The sequence below is a fragment of the Nansenia antarctica genome (genome assembly GCF_963989245.1).
Source record: "Nansenia antarctica genome assembly, chromosome: 7".
NCBI classification, from domain to species: Eukaryota; Metazoa; Chordata; class Actinopteri; order Argentiniformes; family Microstomatidae; genus Nansenia; species Nansenia antarctica.
In genome coordinates, this window is record NC_137677.1 from 9,830,214 (window position 1) to 9,842,319 (window position 12,106).

The following is a 12,106-nucleotide window of genomic DNA, read 5'->3' on the forward strand; positions in this document are numbered from 1 at the left end:
TACAAATGAGCAAGAGCAGCTCGTGACAGTCCCATTGTAGCATTTTATTCGCAGTTCAGCAATTTATCAAGAAGAGACTGTCAGTGAATGAGACCAACCTGGATTTTCAAAAAAATACCTTCTAATATAAAAATACTAAGCAGAAAAACTGAACGACTGGTGTCTCAGTGTTTGGACTGGCTGAACTGTGATGCCTGACCCCTAACCCCTAACCACAGGGGCCTGCTGACGCTCGACCCCTACCAGGGTACCAGGGTCCTTCTGACTTTGTGCCTCAGTCTCAGGTAGGCTTCAGACCTGAGAAACCTGGGACAGGAGTCTCTCTCCATCAGCCGGTACACATGCTTCTCTGCCTCGTCGAAACAGGACGGACCAGGCTCCGCCATGGACCTTTTGATCTTGTTTTGGATGCAGTGGTCGATGTTGACCTGTGGGCAAAACACACACCATGAACATGTGTTAATGTCAGGTTAGACCAGAAAACGAAATGCAGTTGAGCATCTAACCAGAAGTGCAAATAGTGATATAGTGCAAAGACATGATAGTGTAGACAAAATAGGATATGTACAGTTATGAAATGATAAGTACAGTAGGTAGTAGGTATATACTGTATATATATATACAAGAGATGGATAACATTATACTATGTACAGTTATGGTATGATATGTACAGTTGCACATGTATGAGAGGGATAGCTCTACAGGTCTATTACTGTAAAGACCACATTAGCATGTACATTAGCATGTTAGTGTTTTGGATATCTCTATCCAGTTTCTACACAGGAGTACATCTGAACTGTCGCCTGGCTGACTGACTGACTGACCTCTCTGTGGGCCTCTGGACAAAGGAACTCCTGGTAGATCTCCTGAGCTTTCCCAGAGAGTTCAGTCGGTGAAGTGGCCTCCCTGTAGTCTTTGCATGCCAGCCAGAATTCAATATTCTCCTCACTGTACTCTGATTGCAGAAACAAACGGAAAGCCGCAGAGCTCCCTGAAATGTGAGAAAAGGCCACAATTAGTAAAGATTCTGTATTTGTTACACATTTTGTTACCCACAATAATGAGTTATTGAAGTAAATATCTAATATATAGCCTTCAAAGTCAATGTCTAGGGCAATGTCATGCAAGATTATACCATAGTCAGCCTTACGTTTGTCCTTCAACACTTTGTCCAGAGTTGGCTTGAGCCCTATTTGGAGACAAGAAGTTTGAAAAAGTAAGCATACAAGTGTAACTCAGAATCATGTAGATAAACGGTACGTCCTTGACACACAATTGGAATAACACCATTTGTATTATTACCGTACTTACATGACTTTCGTTTAAAAATAGTTTTGATCTTCATATCTTTTATTCTGTCTGATACTGCTGAGGAAGATATCCGTCCTGTGAATAAGAAAGCACAGTTTGTGTTAGCAAATCATTTGAAATAAGAGTCGAACATTGCAAGATACGACCTAAACAGATTCAGAAACCTCAGTTTATGGATTCACTTTGAGCAACATTTTAGATTTGCTGCAGTTTTCCTACTAACATTATTGCTAGCGATCAGGATTGGCTGGACGTGAACTAAAACCGATTGCATCCCTGGCCTTTGTTTCCAACCGTTAATAAAGTATGGATTTCCTGACGTCATCAATTAGAAACCTGTGCCATTTCATAAACCATATCGTTATCAAGCAGAGTTACCTTATCAGCACGCTGCCAGAGAGAGAAATGAGCTTACCTTCTGGAATGTCTCCTACTTTCAATTACAGTAGATCCTTCAAATGGAAGCTAGATAGTGTGAGTGAAGTGAAGGCTCCTGAGCCTGTATTTAACCTGCCAGGTGTAACGTGATCCTCTGACACTCACACATGCTGGTACAGCTCCCGGAATACCACAGGTAAAAACACTGGCAGCCAACATCCAGCTGGAAACTTCCATAGACAATTTTCCGAGACAATTTTAGACTTTTATAATAATGTTAATATTAATATTATTATTAATAATAATCATCATCATCATCATCATCTTCTTCTTCATTATCATCATCATCATCATCATCATGTATTACTATTTATAAATAGCTTTTAATTATACAACAATGATCTCAAAGTGCATGAAATAAAAGATAAGATTTACATTATTGTATTATTATTAATGTACTATTATTGTTATAATAATAATAATAATAATAATAATAATAATAATGATGATGACGATGACGATGATGATGATGATGGTGAAGACGATGATAATATTATTATTATTATTATTATTATTATTATTATTATTTTTATTATGTCAGTGTAGGGTTCTATGAGACATATCATGCCTTGTGTTGAGGATCAGGGGGGTATTTCATCAACCTCGCTCAAGTGAAATACAGGTTTATTTTGATACGTTTTGCGAAATGTATCAAAAAATCCGGTCTTATTTTGATAAGTCTCACAAGACCCCCTGCTTGTCTGTTCAGGATTAGCTTGTCACCAGACCGCTCCTAAATATCATCTTTCAGATAACCAAAATGATGTGATCTTTGATGAAGATCAAAACATGTAATATAACAATGTGAGTATTGGTCTGAGAATAGAAGGATGACATAGCTTGCAGGGTGAGAGACCACACAGTGAAAGAGGAAGAGGGTCGTGTAGACTCTTTGTGGTGTCTGGCCACCACACAGATGTGTCAATGACTGTCAATAGTTATCTATGCTATCAAAAGGAAACTAAGAGGAATAAGAAGACATTATGGAGAAAATTGCCTAGACAGTGTCCTTCAGTTCACACATACGCACACACATCCACCCACACACACACACGCACCTACTCACACACACACACATACGTACACACGTACACACGTACACACACGCACACACACATACACGCACACACACACACACACACACATACATACACGTACACACGTACATACGTACACACACGCACACACACACACGCACACGCACACACACACACACACACACACACACACACACACACACACACACACACACCACACGCACACACACACACACACACAGACACACACAGCTCTCTCTCTCTCTCTTTGATGTCTTCTGTGAGATCACTCCAGTTATTGCATCAAGGCTCGTAACTTACTGATGTATCGACCTTTCTTTGTCCTTGATTTCCTCAGCCCTGGGGTCCTATATGTATTACGTTTGTGGTGGGGGTGTCAACGGGTCAACCCTAAAATGGGAGTATTTGAAACTTTTCCGTTTCGGCTGCAGGCCTGTTGTAAGCAGTGTGTTCTACGGAGGGGTAAACAGAGGGGAGACCCCCCCCCCCCCCCCGCCTATGGTGTACGGCCACTCATCTGTGTCTCATTTGATACGCTTGACGGACGCTTAATTTCACAGGGACTTCACAGGCGCTCGGAGTATGTTAGTAATGATCCCACATACCAGGGACTACAGTTTGAGCAGTCATTCAGTGTGGCATCATAGAAATGGGGTAGGGTGGAGGTGGGGGCGTAGTATTACATTAAGTATCATGATACATTATTGTATTGTATGTCACCTTAAAATACCCTGAGAACAATGTCGATATTTTAGCAGATTCTACTAGACCACAATCCAAAAGTTGCTTGTACAGGTGTGTTGAGTCATCGTGAAGCGGAACGTGTCGTTTATGTGTTGAAGTGTGTCAGTAATTAAAGTGTCAGTCCGGGATTAAAACAATGACCAAACGGCTGTGAGACAGGCCCGGATTAACCCCCTAGGGTGCCCTAGGGTGACCAGACTTGATGTGTGCCCCCCCCCCACACACACCCTCCTACTTTGCAAGTGAAAGTGTGATATTTACTATGGTTACAAAACCCATAGATTTACAAGAGCATATAACTACAGTACAGGCTGATGCTCAAATCTGAATGCAACTCACATCACAATGCAACACGACTTTCTAAATATAGGCTAATTATTTCCATCATAAATGGCCTGAGACTACATGCTAAACCATAACAAAGGGGGAAAATGCACATACTGTATACTACAATAAAACAAGCTCAATACCAACCAAGTCCAATAACGACTGTTGCAGGCATATTAGAATAAGAACATATTTTCTGTCAGCATTAATGAAGCGTACTACAGGTATTATGGAAATAAACAGCGCCTCTCTCTGCCGCTCTGCTCACCTTCGTGATGCTGTATCAGACGTAGACACACACGGCCCTGCGTCATCGCGCACTTGTCTGTGACTGGGCGGGGGGGGGGGGGGGCACTTACACCGAACTCGCAATTATTTATCTTTTTATACATGATAGCCTAAATATAACCGTTAGTTTTGTACCTGTGTGGATGACTTCCAGTAAATATAGCCTATATTCTAAAAATGTGCGCAAAATATTTTAAAGGTCTCTTCATTGTCCGAATAATTTGGTGCCCCCCCATTGGCTGGTGCCCCAGGGCGTTCACCCGATGCAACATATGGATAATCCGGGCTTGCTGTGAGAGATGGTTCTTGAGTCATGTAATTCATAGACAGAGCTATGGATGCAAGGTCTGACCATCCATAAGCTATACAGTAGAACAAGCTTTTTGGTTTCTGATACGGTGATCTGATCAAGTCAAATCAAATCAAATGTTATTTGTATAGCGCATTTCTTACAAGATGCAACTCAATGCGCTTCACATACTGACAGCAGGCAAAAGTAAAAACCTGTACACTGTGTAGCCAGGAAAATTCCCTTGCAGCCCTCTACTCATAGAGCGACTACTAACCAGTTTGCCTATCAGCACCCAGCGGTGGACCCCACCCCCTCCCCCCCCGGGGAGCCCCCGCCGCCCCACACACCCAGCCCGCCCCACCACCAGCACACCCGGCCCAGCCAAGCAAGCACAGACCATACAGTGATGTTGTTTGAACCCTTTATACTACTGCATTCACTTGTCACTGCTTTATGCTTGAAGAAGGTCTATGACTGAAAGCCTGCAATAAAATAATGATTTTTGCCCAGACTTTGAGTGTGCGGATGCTGCTTTTTTCACTCTATTTCATACTCTTCAGCTCCAGAACCTCAGCTAAGTCTGATAACAGATGAGCAGTGGTGTTTTCACTATTTTGGGCTCTGATGGGGTGAAACAGTTGAACTAAGATCATGAGACATGTATATGTTATACTCTTCAGGAATCAATTACATTTACATTTAATTTTTTGGGCATTTAGCATTCGCCTTATTCCAAAGCGACTTACAATCAATACATTTGGATACTAAGCAAGTGAATCACAGTCCACCATTCGTAGCAGGAAGAGTAATCCAGCTCAGGCCCGGGGCCATTGATAGAAGGAAAAACCTTCTCCTATCACCTTCTTCTAAAACCTAGTTGTTGTTTTATTTTTATTTTATTTTTTTACACTGGAGAAACAGAGAAACAGTACAAGGGGGGCAATAGAAGTTGTTAGGGACACAGTAGAGGGGAAAGCGGGTGTCTTTAGGAGACGTAGTGCTGAGGGGCAGAAGATGTCTCAGTGGTTGTCAATTGGTTCAATCAATGCAGTATGTCAAAAAATAGATGTATCAATGGCCCTTTAAGTAATAATTTTCTTCTCATACATTCTTCATTGAAAAATATCTACAGCAGGTACTATGACAATCCATGTGTTCATCAGGCCTTGTGGTAATCTGACTTGCGCAATAGAAGATTACCTTCAATAAACAAATGGAGGTGTGTCTTGATGAATCAGATTCGAACACGGATGAATGAATTAGTCATTGCCTCAGCATGCCTTGCAAGTTTTACATCTTTAGCAAGAGTCAACCGTATAACCACTGATTATGGTCAGGTACCGTATAACCACTGATATATGGTCAGGTACTTTTTTAATCATAGTGAAGGATAGGATAAATGGTAGCATCATCTGATCCTAGATCTGTGTATACGTCAACATCTGCCTTTTGTGTAGTAATCAGTCAAACAAGGTGTGTGTGTGTGTGTGTGTGTGTGTGTGTGTGTGTGTGTGTGTGTGTGTGTGTGTGTATGTGTGTGTGTGTGTGTGTGTGCGTGTGTGTGTGTGTGCGTGCATGCGCACGTGCATGCGTGCGTGTGTAGTATGTGTGTCTGTGTGTGTGTTCAAGGTGTTATTGTATTAGATCTGCATACATTGTTGCCATCCAGGACCTGCAGTGTATAACAGTTAATAATGGAATCATGGATCACCGTCTAAGCACAGTAGACTAAGGCATCAATACGTGGCTGAGCTCAGCTCTGTGTCTTCATAGGTCATGCCTGTGAAAACAAATGTGACAAAATAAACTCTCCATTTCAACTCTGTTTCAACACGCATTAGCGGAGGTGGTTGGACAAACATATGCAATACTTCTAACAAGCCCCATCCCTTTTCACACATTGACTTTCTCCCTATCCCCGACCTCATATTTTACAATCGGAGAGAGAACCTGTACGGAAAGATAGGAAATGGAAAAGAACAAGAGCAATCAGCAGTTCTTGATCGGGTGTCTGGATCTGGTGTTTGATCTTTTTCTCCAAGTCGTCCTAACAGAATGTTCTTTGTATATCACTCCCGGTTCAAACAATCCCCGCACCTCAGATGCCTATCACTATGTTTGGCTTCCTCAGGGTGATGTGACTGTGTTTATCTTTCCATCAGATGTCATCATTGTTTCTATTTTTTCCTCACAATCTCACACGGGAGAACAGTCTGCCATTGATCTAACAGAAATAGATACAACACTACTGTATCTCTATGGTTACAGTATCTATGGGAGTGGAGATAGTGGGCAGGAATGCTGCTTGTGTACTTGTCACTCAGTCACACACACACACACACACACAAGCGCGCACACACACACACACACACACACACACACGCACACACACACACACACACACACACACACACACACGCACGCACGCACACACACACACACACACACACACACACACACACACACACACACACACACAGTTCCTTAATGAAGAATGCCGTAACAGTGTAGACTCTGTAAGGTGGAGCAAATGTGTTTTTTTCCCTTGGTTTGGTTTCCTAAACGGGTGTGTCATGGGATTGCATCATCAGATGTATTGGGACATGTTTAAAGCGTTCGTTGGCAATGAGTGTTCAAGGGCAAAAGTTGAATGCATTTTTTTACTCTGACTTCTTTGCTCGTTTTAATCCATTTGTTGCCAAAATGTTTTCCATACATGAAACAATGCAAATCATATGCCATTAGTAACCCTTTTAGTTCATATTTAACCCTTTTAAGGATTTTATGAAAAACAGTCGCTTTTTTGGACGGTCACAATGAAACTGTGACCAGTAGAAATAAGCAATGTCATTAATCGAGTATATTGGAAGTTACCCTGTAACCTGAATATGTATATTAACCAGCCCACTTACCCACTTACACACCTAAACCCTTGCTGACACACAGCTTTGCTCTATGACGCACTATTGATATAATCACTTCTTGATTCTGTATACCCATAATGCCCCAGCTCATTTACACCTGACAGTTACATTCCAAGAAAACCTCTTACCTCCCTAGGCCAACCATTCCACCAAAAGCCTGCATTTTGCTTCATGACTTTATGGGAATTGAGTTCCCATATTTACGATGGTATGTCCCTGTTTGAACCTTTGCTTCCAATTGTGTTACCACAAGCTATGACAAGGGGGATTTTTTTCGCACAATATCTGATGTGACATTCCCCTAAAGCCTTAACAACTGTCCTCTCACCAACCGCGTCTAAGGAAGTCCCCCAGAAGAGCGGCCATCCCCCTGCCTGCTCGCCTCTCTCCGAAGAGGGCCATGTGACTCGTATTAGGAGCTCCCCAGATGCCTGTATAATTGAATTTAGCGGTAATTAATTGACAATGAGTGGTTAAGAGAGACCAGACGAAACAGAGGAGTCATTAATTACTTGCCCTGTGAAGGCAACCCCGTTAGCTCAGTGTGAAAGATGTGGCACTGGGCAGCGTGGCGGTGCCGGAGGTAGAGGGCAGGGCTCATATCAGAGGATTATGACGTGTCATGAACTCAAATAACTTAGAGTTTTTCCCTGCAAACATAATGGGGGAAAAAAGTCCCTAGAAAGTGTCACATCTGGGTGGATGTCACTGGGATCTTAGTGGTGTACTTGAAAGATGGTGTGGTAGCTGCAGCATCATTTTAGTTTACACAACATACACAATAATCCTTTATTACTGAGGTGAATGCAACCAACTTTTTCTCACGCTTGCAATAACCATGTTTGAAATATTTCAGGATGTCAAGATGGCCATCTTATTTCCTCTGATTACTCTTTTGGCAACCCCAAAAAACCCAAACCCCAAAAATTGCGAAAGCGTTCGTGATCTGAGCTCCGTTTTTAGGATATAACAAGTGGCAATAGTGAAATTCAGTGTTTCTTTATTACAAAATGACAGAAAGAATATTGCCTCATTTTTCAACCTGGTTTCATAATGAATGTCCATTGCTTGTGATCCTCGCCTGAACTAGCAAAACTCATCACATTGCATATACAACTGCAACTCCAAATATTGCAATTAAATGTCAGGAGCATTTTAATAGTGTATAGCAACTGCTTATACAGCCTTACGGGGTTTCTTCATCTCGGGCCTCTCTGCTGCGCCAGTTTTATTGTTGAACTATGCAAACCAACATTCAAATCCTAGTGCGTTGCAAATGCTTTTATTGAAGTATAAAACAAGTGAATGTGCATGCTCATCCTATTCTGTTGCCTCTCATGACGCACGCAAACACACACTCAGACACACACACACACACACACACACACACACACACACACACACACACCTGTGCTGGGTAATGTTATTGTGACGTGGCCTGATGATGGCTATGCCATCATGGATGCATCTCGATATTCTAAAGTTAAATTCTGGCTGAGGGACAAAAGGAGATAAGAATGAAGCAGCAAGCATTGTACAAACCAGGTTTTAGTTGGAACCTTTTCATTGATATATACTTGAACTTGAAGTATATAATTTATATACTGTACTTGTGAGTGTGAGGATGGACTGTGTGAAAAGAGAGGTTTTCGATCCTAACAAACTACAACAACCATTTTCAGGGGAGCAGAGTGTTTGGAATAGGATGTTCGAAAACGATTGTCCCCACGTCTCTGCAGATGGAGTGGGTTTCTGTGTCATCAGTTGTTCAGTGAAACCCTCTCAGACTTCCTCTGAAGAAGAGGTGGAAGTGAAACAGCTTTGGCAGCCGAGGGGACAGGGGGGGGGGGGATTCAGGAGAAGTCAGACTGACAGTTTCCCATTGTCTGCCGTCTGGAATCCCCTGAGAGAAATCCTCTTGCTCAGTCCACCACCGTGCAAATCCTCAAGTGTCTGACTCTAGTCAGCAGAATTGGAAAGTGTGAAGACTAGCGGCTCAGTATTCTTGTTTACGCTGGTAAAAAGAGAAAAAAATATCGAGTATGCTGTGATGTTCTAAGATGTGGTGTGGAATATTGAGGTCAAGTTCAAAGGGAAAGAGTCCGGCGGAAAGCTGTTGCTGTGTTCGCACGCATCATAAGGTTTAACATGCCTTCACACAATCCCTTTCCAGAGATATAGTTAAATATTTATAGATAAGTGAATAATTACCTTCCTTACATTTACACCATTTAGCAGATGCTTTTTATCCAAAGCGACTTACAATTACAGATTATAGGAACAAGTCTCCCGGGAGTAACTTAGGGCTAAGTGCCTTACTCAAGGGCACACCAAATCCAGCATCCAATTCCCAGCTGGGATTTGAACTCATGACCTTCTGATCAACGGTCCGACTCCCTATCCACGACTAGGCCACTAATCCAGCGTCGTGTTTTAATAATGAAAAAAAGGCTGAATATTGACGACATCCAAGTCTTCACTGCCACCTAGTGGTTATCCTGATGTAACACTGTATGGAACACTGTTGTGAAGTAAAGCCCAATGTGAACATCACACGCCTAAAGTTGCATAAAAACAAGCCTACATTTCATCACAGATCCAAACAGCGTGTGGGGGCGAGGGGGGAGGCGTGCCTGCGTGCGTGCGTGTGTGTGTGTCTGTGTGTGTGTGTGTGTGTGTGCAGGGTGGGGGGCAACGGGGGCCAACGGGTATATGGAACATCCTCAGATAATGGAAGAAACCCCGTTTCTAAACCTCCAAAGCTAGGGGTATTAGAGCAGCGGCAGCCTGCTGCAGGGGTTCATCCCTGTTACAAGTCCGTAGTTCCACAGTCGGGACTGCCAACAATTTGGGGCACTCAGCAGAGTCCCAGACACCTTATCTCCCCCCTCCCGTTAGTTTCTTTGCTGCCGCCTTCCCAGACCCAAAGTCCCAGGGCATTATCTCCTTCTCTGCAGCCCAGAGTAGGCCTACCCGCTGGGGCCTTGCTACCTCCCTCCCTCCCTCCCTCTCTCTCTCCCTCCCTCCCTCCCTCCCTCCCTAACTCCCTACCTCACTGTCCTTCCTCCCTCCCTCACTGTCCTCCCTCCCTCCCTGTCCTCCTTCCCTCCCATCACAGCATCCAGCCCACCATCATCACTGAAACACAATAACATACAACTGCTTCCTTTTTCTGGTCACACACATGGAGGCAGGCACACGTGTGCGCGCACACACAAACACACACACACACACACACACACACACACACACACACACACACACACGCACACACACACACACCCTGGTTCAACCCTGGGGAATCTGTGATTGAGGTGGCACAAAGTCTCTCCCCTATAGGGTTAACCCTAACATTAACCCTAACCCTAACCCTGCCCTATAGGGTTAACCCTAACATTAACCCTAACCCTAACCCTGCCCTATAGGGTTAACCCTAACATTAACCCTAACCCTAACCCTGCCCTATAGGTCCTGGATATTAAGGGGTAACCAGGCCCCGGTTGAAATACCCTGCAACCAAGTGAGAGGGCAGTACATTGCGGGTGGGGTAGCGTGTACCACAGGTGCAGGTCCCATACTAGCGTGACTACACTCACTGAGGGGGCTAAAATAATATATAGTAGTGTATGAATGTATGACATGTATCACATAGTGTGTAAGAAATGTAAATCTTTACCTTTTATTTTGACTGTTTTCCCCTGCTTTTATATTCATTCTATGCTTGTATATGTTTTTATATTCACTTTATGTTCTTATTCCTGTTGTAAAGCACTTTGAGCTGCATTTCTTGTATGAAAGGTGCTATATAAATAAAGCTTTACTTACTTACTTACTTACTATAGGGTTAACCCTAACATTAACCCTAACCCTGCCCTATAGGGTTAACCCTAACATTAACCCTAACCCTAACCCTGCCCCATAGGGTTAACCCTAACCCTAACCCTATTGGAACAGCAATGTTGGGAGACTTCACACAGCGTTTTATTGATGCTCCCTGCAATTGTTTTACCAGCTTATGTTGGTGAAGGTATACAAATGGATAGTAAAAAAAGTGTTGGCAGTGAGGTAAAGTATTGGAAGTAAAGTATTGTCTGGTCACCATAAACTTGAATACAATCTCGGTGGTATTATGCAGTGTCATTGTATTTTCATCTGGGTATAAACAGTGCTCTGCGCTATAACTTTTCCTCCAAAAAAGGCTTTTATGATGATCTAATCTTTGAATTGAATTTGTACTATCATTTCTGCGCTGAAATGGAGTTAGAGGATCCGAATATTTTAATGCAATAGTATGTTTCATAAAGCCAGCCACCTAAATCTCATTTGTATTCCAAGACTTGTGCGGTATTATGTAGATTCCAGGGTGTACCACTGGTCTCCTCTCTGATTTATGACCTACGCTGTTATTAACATTCCTTTTTTAGGTTTAATATCCCAAATGTCAGCCACTGTCCTGATTTGAGCGCTCCTGCTATATCGTCTGCTACACACCCAAAAAAACTCTCAGACTCTGAGTTTTAGTAACACACACGCAAGCGCACACGCGCACACTTTTTATTTAAATAAAAATCAAAGCCCCACACATATCTCAGCACGGATGAATCCGTCTTATTTAGGCAGCATTGCAGGCAAAATATGAATCCATCAGATCCAAACTGGTAGAACATTCATGTGTACATAAAGGTAGTATAGCTATTGACTCATATTTTATAGAATAGAAATGA

The 12,106-nt window shown here is 42.7% G+C and overlaps 1 protein-coding gene across 1 annotated transcript in view; it reads right to left on the minus strand.

Moving 5' to 3' along the window:
* Window positions 1-239: 239 nt before the first annotated feature.
* The window catches only part of LOC308162369 (regulator of G-protein signaling 13-like), a gene marked incomplete at both ends in the record, with an annotated part of 17,172 nt that continues 5,305 nt past the window's right edge, over window positions 240-12,106 (minus strand). Inside the window, 2 exons of the mRNA XM_080536526.1 lie at window positions 240-428; window positions 825-991. Coding sequence (XP_080392652.1) covers window positions 240-428; window positions 825-991 — 356 coding nt within the window. The remainder of the gene's footprint in view (window positions 429-824; window positions 992-12,106) is intronic.